An 18,967-nucleotide genomic window follows, 5' to 3' on the forward strand; every position below is an offset into this window, starting at 1 on the left:
TTGCTGCCATCTCCTACTTTGACCTGGACTGGATTCAACGATGACGATATTGTGTTTGACTGACTTCGCCAGATGCCTTTGGCCCCCCGCTGTTCATTTCTTCCTGCCTGCTGGCGTCCTGCTGTGAATTGGAGTGCTTTTTCTGTTGTTTTGCACAGTTTGAAGTTTGATCTGGATTATACTCCAGTTAAATCTGGGTTATTTTCTAGGGTGTGGGGTTTTGCTTTAACTGTGGAAAATACTGTGCTTCACACTGAAGATTAAGTGTTTTGAGCCTTTTTGAGTTTGTTTTTGGGCTCTTTTTGTTGTGGACTAATAAACTCTACTTTTATTAAAGACTGGTCTGGCACTTTAAGGGGTCTGTCTTGCAACAGGATTGGATTGCACAACTGAATAAGCAAGCTCGTTCGCATCAGTTTCCACGATCAGTCCCATCACACTTGTCTGATATAATACAATACACATACTGTATGGTTACCAACCTGTTTTCTGGAATACTTCCAACTGTTCACTTGTCAGCTTCTTGATATCTGCCATAACAGATTTAAAGGCACCCTTCAGACGCTTCCCGAGCACCATGTGATCTGGTTCTGCTCTCAGACGGATTCCATACTTATCTTTATCAGTCGAAAATGTCACCTGACGGACATTAAGTTCCTGCAAATTTACAAATTAACAGGTAAGGAATTGGAAAGAGCAATCAAGATTAACAATAACAACAAATCTCATATTGTTTTACATGGAGAATAGCACAATGCATGGTAGAACTCAATGAGCAAAAAAGACCAATTATCTACTACAATAATTTGTATATACTGAAAACCCAACAATAAGTGAGTCAATCTGCAGTACAGTAGAGTCTCACTTATCCAAGCCTCGCTTATCCAAGCTTCTGGATTATCCAAGCCATTTTTGTAGTCAATGTTTTCAATATATCGTGATATTTTGGTGCTAAATTCGTAATACAGTAATTACAACATAACATTACTGCATATTGAACTACTTTTTCTGTCAAATTTGTTGTATAACATGATGTTTTGGTGCTTAATTTGTAAAATCATAACCTAATTTGATGTTTAATAGGCTTTTCCTTAATCCCTCCTTATTATCCAAGATATTTGGTTATCCAAGCTTCTGCCGGCCCGTTTAGCTTGGATAAGTGAGACTCTACTGTATTTAAAGCACTTTCCTCTCCTGAATACTTAGTTTGAATATACACTAATCCCCATTTAATTAATTATCTCCAACTAAAGTAATATTCAAATTTCCTCCCTCATTCCCAACTGAATACATCCAAAGATCGTAGCTGTACTTCACCTAAGAGCCACACACTCCACAATTGTGGGATTATTGCCATTCAGCTTTGTCCTTCGCATCTTCTCTTTGGATTACTCTTAGTTTAGGTCTTCCCTTTGCCACTCAAACAATCCCCAGTCCTATTTAGCATGATGCCACTGTACAAAAGTGCCAGTAATAGTTAACAATTCTATATAACAAAAAACATTTTGCTCCTGTTTTAATTACACCTGACAGGAAATGATATGTTATTCATAACTGTGCATAATATTATAATAATATATGCTTCTTTTTATGTATTTTTTTATCTTAAAGCTTCTTCTAAGACACTTCTACTCTAATGCTATTGCTTTAAGGAAAGCTGAAAGACCTTTTGTCTGGTCAAATAAATGTGCACACATTATTATAAGGAGATCCATGGCTTTTATGAGGCACTGAGCTATAAGAACTTGAAACGTGAAACCACACATGGGGTCACTCTGTCTGGCAAGCCACATTCTAATCTCTAAAATAGATAAAGGTTTCAATTGACTCAGTTTGCAAAACGGAAGGATCAGTATATAATCAGCACTTTGAACCGACGCTTAGCTTAAGGCAATTGAATAACACAGACCAATCGAAAAGCTTTACATGTTTTTGCCCATCTCATTTATTTCTTAGACAGCACAGACCACAACATGGCTCTCTTTTTTCCATTTACATTTTAATCAATTGTGAAAACAAAAATGGACTTGAAAGCCATGTCAACAGGCAAGCATCCAAGCTTTCGACGACAAATTAGTTGTACACCTTGAATTCCAACTAGCCACATTCCAAAGGGAAGCACATACAATCAATAAAAGTCTAACCATTTCATTCAGCTCCCCTTAAGACTCCCACTTCAGGTAAAGCAACAACACCATGAGAAAAACAATTTCCCATTATTTTTTCTTGCTCACAAATTCCAGACTATCTTTTGAACTTGAGAAAGCTGAATGAGCAATTTGAAAGGTCAGAAAGAGAGGATCTGACAAAGGGAACTGTAACAAATGCTGGTAAAACGCTGCTTTGAGTTGCAGAAGTTAGTGTATTAAAAAATTATAAAACAAGTCATTTACGTTTTTGGCATTATTAATAGTCAGAAATAAGTCTATATTATATTACAATACAATTAGTATACACATTTCATGATTTTTCCTGGCTACTTAGCTCGTATTTTTTTCTTGCTTGCTTTCATCTTTCAAATGTGAGCAACAACAGTGATCCAATAGTATACTTCGTCAATATTTCAGTCCCTACTCAGTATAAGCAGATTTTGCTCATCTCAACAGTTTCTTAGCAAGAAATGTTTGATGTCTGAGATCATAAAGGACATTAAATGTTGCAGAGAACACCAGCTTGCTCTAGACATATATGAAGTCTGCTGTTGACAGGCTGCATCTGAACTTTTAAAAATAGCATTTTAAGCTGAGACACACATTTATTGTACCATATGCTCAACCCAGTGAATTTCCTGTAAAAATAGTTATGAACTATGAAAAACTAATTAAACTTTTAAACATTTGTAATTCAATTTTCAGCCAAAACTAGAATTATATTAATTAAAATAGCATTATATTAAAGTTAAATAGTCTAGAGTTTTCAAGTCACTCTGATACTTGTATGCATTATAAAAAGAATATACAGAAACAAAAACTAAACAGTTCTCTTTTCCCATTTAAACTAAGAGAGGATCCAACTCTTTTTGTTTGTTTTGTTTGGCGATTCCTTATATGTTCCAACTATCATTTTTGTATCTGGAAATTGCCCCTAACTAATGATCCTGCAGAATGTAGGATGACAATCTTGCCACCCTCCGGATATTATTAGGCTTCACAAGTACTGCCAGCCCTAGATAGCATAGAAAATGGCGAAGAATATAGCCTGGTTGATCTGTCGGAGGCTACACTAGGAAGGGAGTCTTTGTGCATTCAGGGAAAATTGTTATTTGCTGTCAAGCCAGATTCAACTCATGCAATGCTATGAATGAGAAGCCTTCAAGGGATCTACTTTTCTTGCCTCTTCCTACTGCTGCTGCCCAGTTGATTCCCCTTAACATGTTATGGTGTTTCCACACCATCCCATCATCACAGAAAGGTAGTGTCATGGTGTACATGGAGACTCCTCTAAAAATGTGCTGAGGAATAGGTTGCACGTGATTTGCAACTGACTCCTGTATCAAGACTTCATTTCTAGCTGTAATTTATTCCACATTCAACTGGATGGTGAGAGATCTAACATGGAAGAATTTTGTTTAGAAAGTGGAATCTTAACTGGAATTTCCTCTAATCTTGGAATGCACTGAACAAACACTGCACACATCCAGACCACTCTTAAGTCTGCTAATGGATCTGCTTCCCACACTTTGTGCAATATGGCTGCAGCACTTTGTGGGAGCTGAAGAATTTCAACAGTATTATGTCCATCTGCTGTGTTCTGTCATTATGTGCTCTCATGCTTCCTGACTTGACAAGTTTACAAAATGAAAATATAAATATAAGAGCTTTCAGTATCAGCAGTGCCTTCTGCTGTTCCATCTTACCTCAAGGATATACTTTTCCAAGGACCTGATATCTTCCAGGGCCTGAGGATCCTGATGGATAACCACCACCTCTTTCAATGGATACTGAAATTAAATTCAGTGACATAAGTTGTGGAAAAAAAAACAACAACAAAGGTCCACAGCAAAATACAAAAACTATTTCCTTGTAATATGCTTTTGGGGATTTATTGATTTATTTATGCTTTTCTCTGACAAAGCCATTAAGTGTTTATGGGATATTGATGTAAAATATATATTTTTTAAAAAATCATACCTTTACTGGAATGGTTTTCCTATCTCTGATTACCCGCCCAAGCTCAATAACAGATTGCATCCGGGAAACAGCACTTTCAATGTTTTTGTCAATTAAATCTTCCCTAGATGGAAAAGGGAAAAAGTACTCACCAGACAGCATATATTGAAGAAAGCCTTGATAAAATCATAATCTATTTTTTAAACCTTTTCAAAAAGAAAGATGAAAGGTCCCCTCATAATACAGAATTTCCAAATGCAGCATTTCTAACGGTATTAAAATTAAAATTAAATTTAGAAGCAATTCAGCTACTTGTTCTCATGTGAACCATCTAGCTCTGAAGGCAGAATACACATCTAGCTGTTGAACCATGACTTTACTAGACAACCCAAACTTATGTTATTCTTCCGTAGGCTGATCGATACCTTAAAGGTTTGTGTGTATAGGGGAGGGGGGATAATCTTTATTATTGTATTGTAGGTAGGAAAACATTTTTTTCTCCTATGTAACATTGTAATGCTATTCTACTCTCCTTTGAGCCAGTTGATTGATGTTGACTCTAGGCTACCATTATATTGCTGATTTAGTTGTTAATTACTACATTTTGAAATTTTGCTGTTAGGTGCTCTGGAAATTGTATGCCTGACCAGCTGCTGAACAATGTTTCTCAGGGTGTTCAATAACAGCTATTCCATTAAATGTGACCATTCCCAAGATTCTAGGGAGGCAGCCATGGCAGTGAAAATGTAATCAGACTGCTATATTTATACATTGCAAGGGGACCTTTAATGACCATGGCATCTTCACATTTTTCTTTTCTTTCAATTTCTGAGGGGAAGGAGAGAGTAATGAAATCAATATTCATGACACAAATACTAAAAATAACCAGAAGAAACAGAGAAAAGAGAGGAAACCCCTTAATCAGCTGGCTGAGAGCTTAGAGGTTCCTGAGATTATGTTACTCTTGCGTTTCCTTCTGGGCAATAGAGGAAATATTCCAGAATGTATTAATTGTTCTTCAGCACTATCCAGAGAATGGGATCCCAACACAACTGCTACAGAGTACTTGGGAAATGAAGGTCTGTCTCATTATTCAAATAGAGTCAATAAAGGAAGCCAATTTACACTATTGTTTAAACTAATTTACTTTCTTAGCCATCTTTGACACCACTAATTGCAGAGAACAAAGAGACACCTGGGATTCAAGAAATTAAGTTACAACCCTATAAATAACTAAAGATCTTTTTTAAAATGTCCTTTACACAATACCAGTCCAAGGGTATCTAAATGACAATGTATAGTCTATATTACAGGCAAAACGAGATTTTTAAAGTACAAAAATCCATTGCAGAAACAAAATTATTTTTATTTAAATGAATTAGACAAATTATCAGATTTATCTCTTTTAATAAGCAATAAACAAAAGTCAAATCATACTATGAGTGTTCAACATTAATCCCATCCTTCTTGTCAACTGCAAGTTAGACTTCACATATTTTGCCTAAAGATGAAATGCAATGATGTTGGATCATTAAAATGACGTCTGAACAGTATGCCCCCCTCTAGACCAAAAGAGAGGCATGCATATTGATTCACAGAAGTTGTGTTATCATTTACTCACTGCTCCCTTTTAAAACATACTCATATCTTTCTTTTCAAAAGGCTTTATCAAAGTTGCTTTTCCTGGGCAACGGCCAGCTCTTTTCAGACAAGTCAGCATCAGGACTGAATTTGGTTCTCACATGTTTTGGACCAGGGCTCCCATAGTCCCTTACAGTAGTTAATGACTGTGGTAGTGTGTGGGAGCTGAAGTCCAAAACATTGGTGGACTGAACCACTGGATGGCCTTTTGTGCTTCAAATTTACACATGTGAAGAGATGCAAGACTTCAATACTGGAAGCCAAGTTGAGAGCATCTGGATTAAGGGAACAAGGACTGAAAAAGATGTAGTTATGGGGGTCTACTACAGACCTCCAAGCCAAGCGGAAGAACTAGATGAAGCCTTCTTTGACCAGATGACCAAACATGCAGAAAGAAGAAATATAGTAGTAATAGGGGACTTTGACTACTCTGATATTTGTTGGAATACAAACTTTGCAAAGAGTACAAAGTCCAACAAATATTTCACTTGCCTTGCAGACAATTTTATTGTTCATAAGGAAGAGACAACAAGGGAATCTGCTATTCTGCACCTGATCCTAACCAACACTTGTCAATGGAGTACAAGTGGTGGGATCCTTAGGTGGGAGTGACCATGTACTCCTGAAGTTTATGATGCAAGGGAAGGGTGAAAATAAGAGAAGTCAAGCACACATTCTAGACATTAAGAGAGCTGACTTCAGGAAATTTAAGTAAATACTGAGAGTGATTTCATGGACAGGAATACAATAAGAGAGTGGTTCTGTGGGTCCCCAAGGGTTTTGGCTTACAACTCCCAGAAATCCCAACCAGTTTACCAGCTGTTAGGATTTCTGGAAGTTGAAGACTAAAACATCTGGGGACCCACAGGATGAGAATCACTGCTGTAAGAGAAGGGAGTTAACGATGGAAGGGAATTTCTTAAACGTGAGATACTGAATGCACAATTGCAAACACTGCCAGCAAGGGAAAAAAATAGGAAAAGTGTAAAACAACCGGAATGGATGTCCAAAACTTTTAACTGAGCTAAGATTGAAAAGAAACATGCACAAGAAATGGAAAAGGGGGGAAATCAACAAAGAGGAATTCAAATAAATAACCAACACACATAGGGAAAAGGTCCGTAAGGCTAAGGCACAAAATGAACTTAGGCTTGCTAGAGAGAGGCTTGCTTATTTCCCATGCCAGTAAGGTAATGCTCAAAATCCTAAAAGGCAGACTCCAGCAATACATGGAGTGAGAGTTGCCAGATGTCCAAGCTGGGTTCAGAAAAGGCAGAGGAACCAGAGACTAAATTGCCAATATCCGCTGGATAATGCAGGAAACCAGGGAGTTTCAGAAAAACATCTACTTCTGCTTTATTGACTACTCTAAAGCCTTTGACTGTGTGGATCATAATAAACTGTGGCATGTTCTTGGTGGCATGGGGATATCAAGTCACCTTTTTTGTCTTCTGAGAAATCTGTATAAAGACCAAGTAGCCACAGTCAGAACAGACCACGGAACAACAAACTGGTTCAAGATTGGGAAAGGAGTACGGCAGGGCTGAATATTTCACCCTACCCATTCAACTTGTACGCAGAACACATCATGCGATGTGCGGGGCTTGATGAATCCAAGGCTGGAGTTAAAATTGCTGGAAGAAACGTTAACAACCTTAGGTATGCAGATGATACCACTCTGATGGCTGAAAGTGAGGAGGAGCTGAGGAGCCTTATCACCAAAGTGAAAGAGGAAAGCGCAAAAGTTGGGCTGCAGTTAAACATCAAGAAAACCAAGATTATGGCAACCAGACCAATTGATAACTGGAAAACAGAAGGAGAAAACGTGGAGGCAGTGACAGACTTTATATTTCTAGGCGTGAAGATCACTGCAGATGCAGACTGCAGCCAGGAAATCAGAAGACATCTACTTCTTGGGGGGAGAGCAATGGCCAACCTCGATAAAATAGTGAAAAGCAGAGACATCACACTGTCAACGAAGGCCCGCATAGTTAAAGCAACGGTATTCCCCATAGTAACCTATGGTTGCGAGAGCTGGACCATAAGGAAGACTGAGCAATGGAAGATAGATGCTTTTGAACTTTGGTGCTGGAGGAAAATCCTGAGAGTGCCTTGGACTACAAGAAGATCCAACCAGTACATCCTCCAGGAAATAATGCCCGGCTGCTCACTGAAGGGAAGGATATTAGAGGCAAAGATGAAGTATTTTGGCCACATCATGAGAAGACAGGAAAGCTTGGAAAAGATCATGATGCTGGGGAAAATGGAAGAAAAAAGGCAGATCAAGGGCTAGATGGATGGATGGTATCCTTGAAGTGACTGGCTTGACCTTGAGGGAACTGGGGGTGGCGACGGCTGACAGGGAGCTCTGGCGTGGACTGGTCCATGAGGTCACGAAGAGTCGGAAACGACTGCATGAATGAAGAAGGAGAAGAGAGATTAAAACCAATTAAAAAGATTCTTTGGTTATGTCAGTAGAAAAAGGAAACAGTAGGACCTCTGCATCGAGAAGGTGGTCTTCTCCCAAAAGGAGATTGGTGTTCAACTTGAGCAATACAGAATGGATGAGGTAATAGGGAAAATGCAACCCAAAATAAGTAAAGAAGTTGTCCAGTAAGACCTGGCTACTGTAAATGAATTCAAGTCTCCAGGGCCAAATGAACTACATCCAAGAGCATTGAAGGAACTAACAGAAGTCATTTCAGAGCCAATGGCAATAATCTTTGAGAATTCTTGAAAAACAGGTCAAGTTCCAGCAGACTGGAGGAGGGCAAATGTTGTCCTAACTTCAAGAACGGGAAAAAAGAAAACTCAAATAATTACCATCCAATCAGCCTGACATCAATACCAGGAAAGATTCTGGGGCAGATCATTAAAGAGGTAGTCGGCAATCACTTAGAAAGGAATGCTGTGATTACTAAAAGTCAACATGGATTTCTCAAAAACAAGTCATACCAGACTAATCTTATCTCTTTTTTTGATAGAGTTACAAGCTTAGCAGATGTAGAGAATGCTGTGGATGTAGCGTATCTTGATTGTCTTTGACAAAGTCTCCCATGACCTAGTCAAATGTGGGTTAGGCAATACTACTATTAGATGGATCTGTAATTGATTAAGTGACCGAATAAAAATTCTGACATATCCACTGGAGCATTGCTGTTGCTCTTGCCTAAGCTCCTACAAAAATGATGTAATTCAAGTAAAAAATGCCTCAAAGCTTTGATAATTCATTGATAACAAATACACCTTTCCACTCCACTGCAAAATGCCAAAGGGTGTCCAATATTGCAGTAAAGAAAATTCCTCACCTAACTTGAGGAAGCATGAGGTAGTGAATGCTGTCTGTGTTCTTTTCCTGAACACAAGCTGGATCAATAAGTGTCTTCAAATTCTGGTACATCAATTCAGTGATAAATGGAGTATAAGGTGCCTGAAATAATAATTTGGTTACCTAGTTACTTAGATGCATGCTTCATATTGTCAGCCAATTAAACATTCAATTATTTATTAGATCAGCCTTAATTAAAATTTGGGGAAAATATAAAGTGTGCTTCTATAATAACAAGATCCCACTCTGGATTTCATCATTGGAGGTTAATCAAAGAAATATATTAAGATGGTCAAAATGGCCAAAATACAAATATATTTTGTATTTTGCATGGCCCCATGTAAGCCGCCCCGAGTCCCCGTTGGGGAGATGGTGGCGGGGTATAAATAAAGTTTTTTTTATTATTATTATTATTATTATTATTATTATTATTATTATTATTATTATTATTATTAATAGGAAAGATAAATATGAGTTAAAAACACAAGAAGAAATAAAGTTGAACTTCCCTGGTATTTCCTGGTTCCAATATGCACAAATAAAGGAACAGTTTAACAAGGACAATACAATTGGCTTTAGCAAATCTGACAATGTATGGGATAAAATAACACTAAACAATAAGAAAACAATATATAAGATTTATACTATATTATTAGAATGGTTGACGGAGCTATACCTCTGAGGTTGCCTGCCATAGTTGTGGGCGAAACGTCAGGAGAGAATACTTCTGGAACATGGCCATACAGCCCGGAAAACATACAACAACCCTACACACATATTATTGCATCTCTAGAGCTAAGAGCAGAGTGACACAACAATCAGGATGGGAGAAGAGAAGAATATATGTAAATGCATCCCAAAAAGTCCATCCATTACACACTCCCAAAAATCAGAGTTTTCAATACGTTTTCTGCCCATCTTCTATACTCCTTCACCATGACAGTATGCACACCCCGACCTGTTTACCGGACTGCAAGCTGAGTATTAGTTTCACAATACCATTTCAAGCACCAAACTTTTTTTGTACATAAGTTTATATGAGAATGTACATATAGGACTGTTCTTACCATAAGTTTGCACATGGAGAAAAGAACGCTGAATAAGGTTTCTAAGGCCATAATGCAGTCATCTATCCCATTTTCACCCTACTCAAGAAATAGTCATACAAATAAAAGATCAGACAATGTGACATTCATTTGCTTACAGAATTAAAGCAAATTCTTTAAGTATTGTTTCCTTAAGTACAATAACAAAATGGTATTGTGTGTTTACATATGAATTAACACAAGAGCAAACTATCTCTAGTTCATGTGAATAATGCTAGAATAATCCAAAACCTACCTTTAATCTCCTGCGATTCATTCTGACATACCAGTTGGTGAGAATGTCTACAAACTTAACTAGACGAGGAACTACTGTATACAGCCTGTAAGCTGAAAACAAAGAAAAAACCAACACACTGTTAACATTCTCTTAAACTTTTCTCTTCAATCTATTTTTCTTAATTAAAAATTATTTTGGGTAGATGCTGCTACAATACTTCACATCATCTTGTGGGTAGGTAAATTTAGGTGCATGTTGCTACACAAATTTAATTATTAATAATTTTTCTTCCTATTCAAGCAGAGATTATGCTTCAAAGTGTTGTTAAGAGTAGAACACTAGGACTAATCATGGTTCATACTGCTGCGTGTGAAATGCTATACCTTGATTAAGGACAACAGGGTTAGGGGAAAAAGATGCATGTAATAAAGAGATGAGCATGCAGAATCTTGTTTTGTGGCCTTTGGTGAATCTAGGGTACATATATTTAAATTCCAGCTGTTTTGTGGTCTCAAAATCAACCCAGCCCTCCTTGACTCAATCTTCCCACTCACATCTCCCCAATACAGCTGAAAAATTGCCAAAAATGAAAATGGAAATGATGTCATGTTACTTCTCATTTCAGTTGTACAATGTGACCTGATAGAAGTGCAAGAGAATAAACAAAATGTCCCCCACCACAGTTGCTCACCTCTGGTTTACAGAAATAATTTGGTAAGTCTTGACCAGATATGTTCAGGAGACCCAAAGACTGTATAAACATCTTTAAATAACGTATCAGCAAAAACCCCTTCCATAATATCTTTAGACAAGTAATGATGGACTATTTTCACAGTACTTTAGGAAACTGCTCCTTGAGCTATAGTGGGTCCTTGGTATCCATTGGGGTTTAATTTTAGGACTCCCCACCAATACCAAAATCTATGGATGCTCAAGTTCTATTATATATCTCTTATATAAATCAATATTTGATTTTATTTGGGGAGGCGGGGGGATTAGAATATTTTGAAGCCATCTACAAAATCTGTGAATGTGGAAAGCCAACGGTATTTGTTTTATTCTTTAAAAAAAAAGTTGCTACAGAAGAGGTTTCAGACCTTAGAGAATTAGAAAAATACTTTTAAAAAACTGTGACCACTGTGAAAGCTAAGCTCTCCTTTGATAGAAGCCAATTTCATTAGCACTGTTAAGACAAATGGTTTGTGCCATTGTCCCAATCAGAAACACAGCTGTGACATTTACGGTCCTCTGGACTTACATCTAGTCAAGAGATAGTATATGGGGGGAGGACACAGACATTGGCATTTAGGTGAATCTGTGAGGCAATAAATTTGTCTAGAAATTTTTGAGCCCAAATGAACATGATTTTAATGAGAGATTTTGATAATGTGTGCTAATACAAATCTAAAAAATATGTAAACACAAACCTGCCATTTCAACTTTGAAGAACTGAATCAGTGACTGCGTAAAGGAAAGGATCCATTTATCCATAATGTTGTTACTTTCCTTAACTGTGTTCTCATTGTAAAGGAATTCCTTTCCGTCTTCCTATGAATATGAGTAGAAAAAGATATCGCAGGATTATAATTCAGCTAGGAAAAAAGGACTCCCTGCTTGACTATTTAACTTAAGACAGAAAGTGTAAACATGGAACCCATTCAAAGAAACTGAGTTGGTGTATTGCAGACAGCCCTGTCTTGGACTGTGTTAAGTCTGAATGCAAACACTACAAGGGACTCCAGAGCTAGTCAAGAACATTAATCACAGGGTGCTTTATTACTATTGAGATTTATATCCCAACTTATTGTATATACTCATGTGTAAACCTAGACATTTTTGTCAAAAAAACAAACCCAACAAAAAATATGGATCAATTTGTCCAAAGGTCAATGTTAAGTACTGCAACTTAACATTTATCAAAAAAGAAACCATTCCCATTTCTGAGTAGTGTTGAGCGGTGAGAGCTTAGTCCATTACAGAAGAACCTAAAAGAAGCACTGACTCCTTATCTATGTCTCTCTCGTTGCGATGTTGCTTCTGGCCTTTTTGAATGCTAGGGCAGGAAAATGGGAGCAGCTCTTTGGGGCTTCCCTCAAAGGAAAGCTGAGAGTGTGAAGAGAGACAGTGCTTCTTTTATGTTCTCCCAGGATGTCCTAGGTTCTCTCCTTTTACCACTCTACTCAGAGAAAGGAATGGGATTTTTTTTTGGATAGTTAATACTGTATCTTAACTGCTGTAAAAAAAGGAACAATCTCTCTCCCTGAGTAGACTGGCGAAAGACCTTTTGGAATGCTTAAGCATGAAAATGGCAACATCAGTAGCTGGATGCTGCTGGCCCCAAGTTTCCCCTCTCCGCAGAATGACCTTTGAATTATCCATATCAATGTCCATAAATTTGGCCCCAAAATCTGGCCTTTATGTATACATGTGTATACAATCAGCTCTCCAAATTTGCTTGGATACATAAAAGAAGAAAAACAGCAAATAAAAAAAAACCATTCTTCAGAATCTCTGGGTTCTCCAGCAAAACTCTATAGTCAACTTCTGCCAGGATGACTTAAGAGAGTATTTGAAATAACATTTTAATCAAATCCATAAATAATCATATCTGCAAAGGTCAAACCCGCCAATGTGCAAGGAGGGCTGTTTATGGAACTCCGCAAAATGGGATGCACATATGCATACACATTATGTGCACAAACAAGAAAGAATTATTTGCAGAGTTCTGTTTCTGTGACAAAAACATCTGAAATGAATGTTATTCTAAAGAATGCTCAATTTTGTTATACTATCCTGTGAGAACAACAGCTTTCAGTATGTACCATCCATTCAAACTACTTGGCAAAAGAGGTAATATCTCTATCTTGTGATAGCTTGATTTCCTTTCATACGATTCAATAGTTTGCAAAGTCAGAAATAGCTCCTTTCAAGGTTCTCATATAAAGACTTCTACATTTGGACTTTGCTTCCATTAGCTGGCTACAAAGCACTTCACTTCGGTACTATCATACTTACTAACATTACATAAATAGTTTAGTGGGCTGCAGTTTCAATGCAGGCTTAAAAGGCTAATTGAAACAGAGATTTTCACCAGGTCACTTGGACTGATTGCCTACTGCACAAGCAAGAGAAGCATTGAATCCTTTGTCTCAAGCAACAACCAGCTGACAGCACACACACACCTTTAAAAAAATCTGAGACACGTTTTGATAATTGGGAAGAGCCTCTTTTACTGATACAATTGACAAAATGCCCGAGAAGGACACAGTTATGGAAGTACTGTATGTCTTGCTCACTTACTTAGGCGATCCCTCGTAGTTCGAGGATGATGGTCCTCCATTTCTTGGAAGACGCCTGTGCGTGATTTTTTTTTTTTAATGTGTGGAGGTCGGTGCATGGCCAGTCAACACACAGTCTTCACAGATTGAGGTCCCAGCAATGGTGTGATTAACACAACAAGAGTGGCTTCTCAGTCTGTTGCAGCCTTCTTCCGCCTTACAGCTGTTGTAACATGTACCATGTTATCCTCCGCCTGCTCCGCCGTTGAGGTCTTTGGGTCTTCGGATTGTTCTTGGTCTAGATCCTCCCCTGTGGCCACTCCTGCGAATGTGTGACTCCCGTGGTTGTGCCCGCAGGTTCATTGGAACACGCAAGCCCCCTCACCACATCAAGGTGACAGCTCAGTATATAAGCTGTCATGTGATCTATATGCTGGGACTAACATTTGATTATTTTTTAAAAGCTTGAAAAATGAAAAAAAACATGATAAATGAAGAAAAATATTATGAACACTGTCCAGGGACCCTCCGATATAGCTGATTAATTATGAGGCTCAAAAGCTCTCCTTCCGGAGGTGACTACTAAAAACGTAAATCAATTTTCATTACTATTTATTTAATTCTTCTGCCTTCAACAAAAAGTCTCCAAAGTGATTTTAGAAGCTCTAGTATCATGAAAGATGAGTAATTAGGAGGCTTTTGTTAATGGGAATGGAATTTCCCATTCCAAGTAGAGTGTGCATTAACTAATGCAATATACAGTGTGGGGGGGGGGGGGTATTTAGTCAGATACCAATTGTACAAGTTCTCCCACTTAAAAAGATGTGAGGGGCCTGTAATTGACATCATAGGTAGACCTCAACTATGAGAGACAACATGAGAAAAAACATCCAGAAAATCACATTGTCTGATTTTTCACAAATTTATTTGCAATTTATGGTGGAATCTTTTTAAGTGGGAGAACTTGTACAATTGGTATCTGACGAAATACTTTTTTCCCCCACAGTACCTGTTGAGAAGACTTCCCTTATCAGAGAACCTATCTGCCTTGAAAAATTGTTTGAAATGCAATCTTTTTAGCAACAGCTGCTAAAGGGGCAGGCTAGGATTTTAACACTGACTAATAAGTGTTTTTAAATTTTCCTGACTGTCCAGTTTGGAGTCTTCCATGAGATTGCTAAACAAATAAGCTACTGTCATTGATCTGACATTTTATGATTAAGCATGTTGTAAAGCTATCAAGTTAAAAGATTGTCTCTCACACACCAAAATTACACTAATCAAATACCATTTTAACAATGCATTATACATTTGTTAGCCTTCTTATATGAAATTATATATTATAGTAAGCTGAGACAGAGTTATTAACTTGTCACTGAATGAAATACAATGTTTATCCCTCGCTTGGAATTAGAGACTTCAGTATACTTAAAAAAAAAAAAAAAGCACAACCTTCTAGAAAATTGAGCCTCCATTTGTAAAAAAGCTGAAGTACAAAGACGACACAAATGTTCAGAAAATTTTCCATACCATTTTCCATTAATGTAGAAAACACCCCAAAGGGAAATCTTAAGTGGTCAGTTGTATCATAAATGAGGACTTCTTCAACTTTTTCTACTGATTACCCCCTTTCGCCCAAGAAATCTTTTCATAGCCCCCTTTGCCCAAGAAATGTTTACACAACCTAGTTATTTAAGTTCATAAAATAGGGAGAAATATTAAACATGTTCTAAAAATACAACAGCATCGAAAAGCCTGAGATACAGGCTGATTTTCCTTTTTATGAAGTACAATATATTGTATATACATATAATATTGATAATAATATTATAATGTAATACAATATAATAATAATAATAATAATAATAATAATAATAATAATAATAATACACTATCATAATTATATATTTATATTACATGTAATATTACTATAATATTGCAATGTAGTGGTATAGTCTCCTGCCAACCCAGCAGTTCGAAAACATGCCAATGTGAGTAGATCAATAGGTACCGCTCCGGCGGGAAGGTAATGGCACTCCATGCAGTCATGCCGGCCACATGACCTTGGAGTGACTACAGACAACGCCAGCTCTTCGGCTTAGAAATTGAGATGAGCACCAACCCCCAGAGTCGGTCACGACTGGACTTAACGTCAGGGGAAAACCTTTAACTTACCTTACTATAGTGGTATAGTACAATATAGTAATATATCAAGCTTATATTGTGCTATGCTAATAATATAATATATTGTATGTACATATAACTTGTAAGCCGCCCTGAGTCCCCTTCAGGGTGAGAAGGGCAAGATATAAATGTCACTAATAAATAAATAAATAAATACAAGTGAAGCATTTTCTGCAGTCTGCTGTAAATACTACACATTGTTGCTAACAATTCATGTAAATGTCTAGGTAGTCTTCACAAATCTTTTACTGTTGTTAATTTTTCGTGTCCTCAACATTGAGCTAAAGGGCACCCCATTTGGGGTGAGGACCACCATTTAAAAAGCAATGCCATAGATGACTTCCCACTTCCAAAAACCTGTTCTGGGGAAGGGTACTAAGTATGCATTGTATTTTTCAGGCCATTTATATAATAGGAATTATTTGTCATAGGTATGAATCTAAATCCAGGGCTTTGTTTGAGAAACAAAGTATTAAAAATATTATCTTTAATATGACACGGTGTGATGACTCATGGGCCATGTAGTCCCGTTCCTAGTACTTTTGTGACAGATGAAGAGGAAAACTTGGGTTTCCCACCGTTTCTGCCGGATTTGGAGCCCTTGCAGCTGCAAGATGTTTGCCCACAAGAAGTCAGCCAAACAAGCCTTGAGCAGAAATCTCCCCCATTTTCTCGCCGCCTTTATTATAATCAAGATAGAAGCGCTCGGGAGGCGACTCGCAGGAGCGCCAGGATTTCTGCCAGACAATTAGATGATTAAGTCTGTTTCCCTTGGGAAAGTTTAAGGAGTCCTGCATCTGGACACAGAATAGGTTTCGTTTCTTGTTCCCCAGAGAAAGTGTTCTTTGGCGGGAAAACAAGATCCTATATAGGTGTTTGGCCACAAGGATTCCTTGCGGAGTCAATTCGTCAACTTCGGGAGTAGATTGTGTGTGGACTACGCTACTTCAGTTTCCAGGACCTTGTTCTCGTTTCCGCCCTGCCTTGTTCCCTGGACCTCGCCACAGATTTCGCCACGGACCCTGTTCTTGTTCCTCGCTTCTTGTTACCTTGAATCAAGCCTTGTTTGCCAAGAATCTAGTTTGCTCTCCAGCCTTGCATCAAGCTCCATGGACTAAAGGACCTTGTCATTTCCCCTCACTTTGCTTGGCAAAGTGTGTGTTTCGGTTATTGGATTACAACTTTGGACTTTAATATCTCATATTGGACTTTGTTTCCCTGGACTATATTTGACCTTTCCTGAAAGGTCTACTTCTGAACTATATTCTACACTTATTTTTATTGACTTTATATATTTCCTTAATAAAGATATTAGATAGATTCTGGTCTCTGCGCATGGTTATTGGTGCTCCGCAGTCTGGGTCCTGACACACGGTAAACAGCAACCATCTTGGCCAGTGTGTTGCTACTAGAATAATGACTAGTCTTTCACTGGATCTTAGCAAGAGCTCCAGGAAGGAGTAGAGGGCAGAGGAAATGTTGTGAAACGGGTTTTTTTAGCCAACGATGCATGAATGTGATGATAATGCAAGCTCTGGAGTTCTTGGTCCTGGGAAATCAGGGTTGCTTACTTGTAACCAGGTTTCTTTGAGTGGTCATCTGTGGAATCTGCACATATGGTACTGATTAGGCCTAAGCAATACTATTGGAACACTCTCAGCTGCGAAGCTTTGGATATAGCCCCGCCCGGTCTTCCCATGGGGCATATAAGCCCCGGGTGGGGATGTAGCTGTAATTCCCCGCCACCAGCAGATGATAAAGTGGCATGACAATCAGTGGGGAAGATGGGTGGGGATGTCCGGATTCCATAGATGGCCACTCAAAAAAACCTGGTTACAGGTAAGAAACCCTGCTTTCTCCTTCGTGGTCTCTGTGGAATCAGCACATATGGTAGACTAACAAGCTACTCACCATGGCCGGTGGGCATCATGACACTGCCGAAAACAGGACCGCTCAACCAAACGCTGCATGTCACTTGGATTGGAGGTCCATATTGTAGTGCGTGACAAATGTCAATGACGTGGCCCATATGGCTGCTCGACAGACATCTTCTAATGCCACCTCATGGTGGTAAGCTGTTGACGTGGCCATTGCTCTTGTAGAATGGCCCTTTACTTGGAATTGAGACTCTTTGCCATCCAACTGATAGGCTAGCTTTATTGTAGCCACTACCCATGCTGACAGTCTCTGGGAAGATAGGCAATCCCTGAGTGGAAGTCTGATAATGAAGGAAGAGTCTAGGCAACTTTCTGAAGTCTTTAGTCCTATTGAGGTAGAACGATAACACTCTACGGACATCTAGGAGGTGAAGAGAACACTCCAGAGGTGTTGTCGGAGCCTGAAAGAAAGCTGGTAAAACTGTATCTTGTGTATTGTGAAAAGATGAAGCGACTTTTGGGAGATAGGAAATATCAGTCTGCATCACCACCTTATCCGCATGAAAGCGCATATAAGGGGCATCAGCACGTAGAAGGCAAAGCTCGCTAGCCCTCCATGCAGATGTAATAGCCACCAGAAAGGCCATCTTCCATGAAAGATGGCAGAGTTGTGCCGTAGCCAGCAGCTCAAATGGTGCTTTTGTAAGCACGGAGAGCACCAGCTAGAGATTCCAAGAAGGTGTTAGTAGCACACTGAGTGGATCTGCAGCAGCTGTGGGAGGGCCTGCTGCGAAGTAAGCACAGGTGGCTGTGCACATTCTTGAAGTGGACCAAAGAAATATGCACGGCCCCCTGGAGACCAATGAATGAAATCTTGCTGACTTGACTGCCTCCTTGGTGGGGAAGGGAAAGACGGAGGGGCATATGGCATAGGACTCTGTGAATAGAGTGATGCCAACATGGAAGCCATATCGTCTATGGATTGTCTATGGAAAGGGCTGCACTCTGTACCGAGGCATGTCGCTGTACAGTTTGTACATTTTATACCTGAGGAGTATCAGCTTTTCCTGGGGTTTTGCCCCGGCCACGCTCCTCCACTTGCCAGGGGTAAGGCAGGAGGGAGGAAGCTGTGGCAGCTCGTTGGAGGTGGGTGAGCTACTCCCGCTCAGGGGAAGCAAGGCTCAAGGCTCTCCCCTCTTGGCGTCCCCGGAAGCAGCTCCGGCTGCT

At 38.8% G+C, this 18,967-nt stretch overlaps 1 protein-coding gene across 2 annotated transcripts in view; it reads right to left on the reverse strand.

Annotated features, from left to right (window-relative positions):
- Nucleotides 1–18,967, reverse strand: part of iars1 (isoleucyl-tRNA synthetase 1) — a 106,826-nt gene that overhangs the window by 20,024 nt on the left and 67,835 nt on the right. For both annotated transcript variants that reach the window (XM_062970004.1, XM_003217661.4), the window contains 7 exons: nt 11,829–11,949; nt 10,420–10,511; nt 10,146–10,223; nt 9,059–9,180; nt 4,131–4,233; nt 3,857–3,940; nt 483–657 (listed from right to left, as the gene is read on the reverse strand). In XM_062970004.1, coding sequence (XP_062826074.1) covers nt 483–657; nt 3,857–3,940; nt 4,131–4,233; nt 9,059–9,180; nt 10,146–10,223; nt 10,420–10,511; nt 11,829–11,949 — 775 coding nt within the window. The remainder of the gene's footprint in view (nt 1–482; nt 658–3,856; nt 3,941–4,130; nt 4,234–9,058; nt 9,181–10,145; nt 10,224–10,419; nt 10,512–11,828; nt 11,950–18,967) is intronic.

The sequence above is a fragment of the Anolis carolinensis genome, chromosome 2, assembly GCF_035594765.1.
Source record: "Anolis carolinensis isolate JA03-04 chromosome 2, rAnoCar3.1.pri, whole genome shotgun sequence".
NCBI lineage: Eukaryota > Metazoa > Chordata > Lepidosauria > Squamata > Dactyloidae > Anolis > Anolis carolinensis.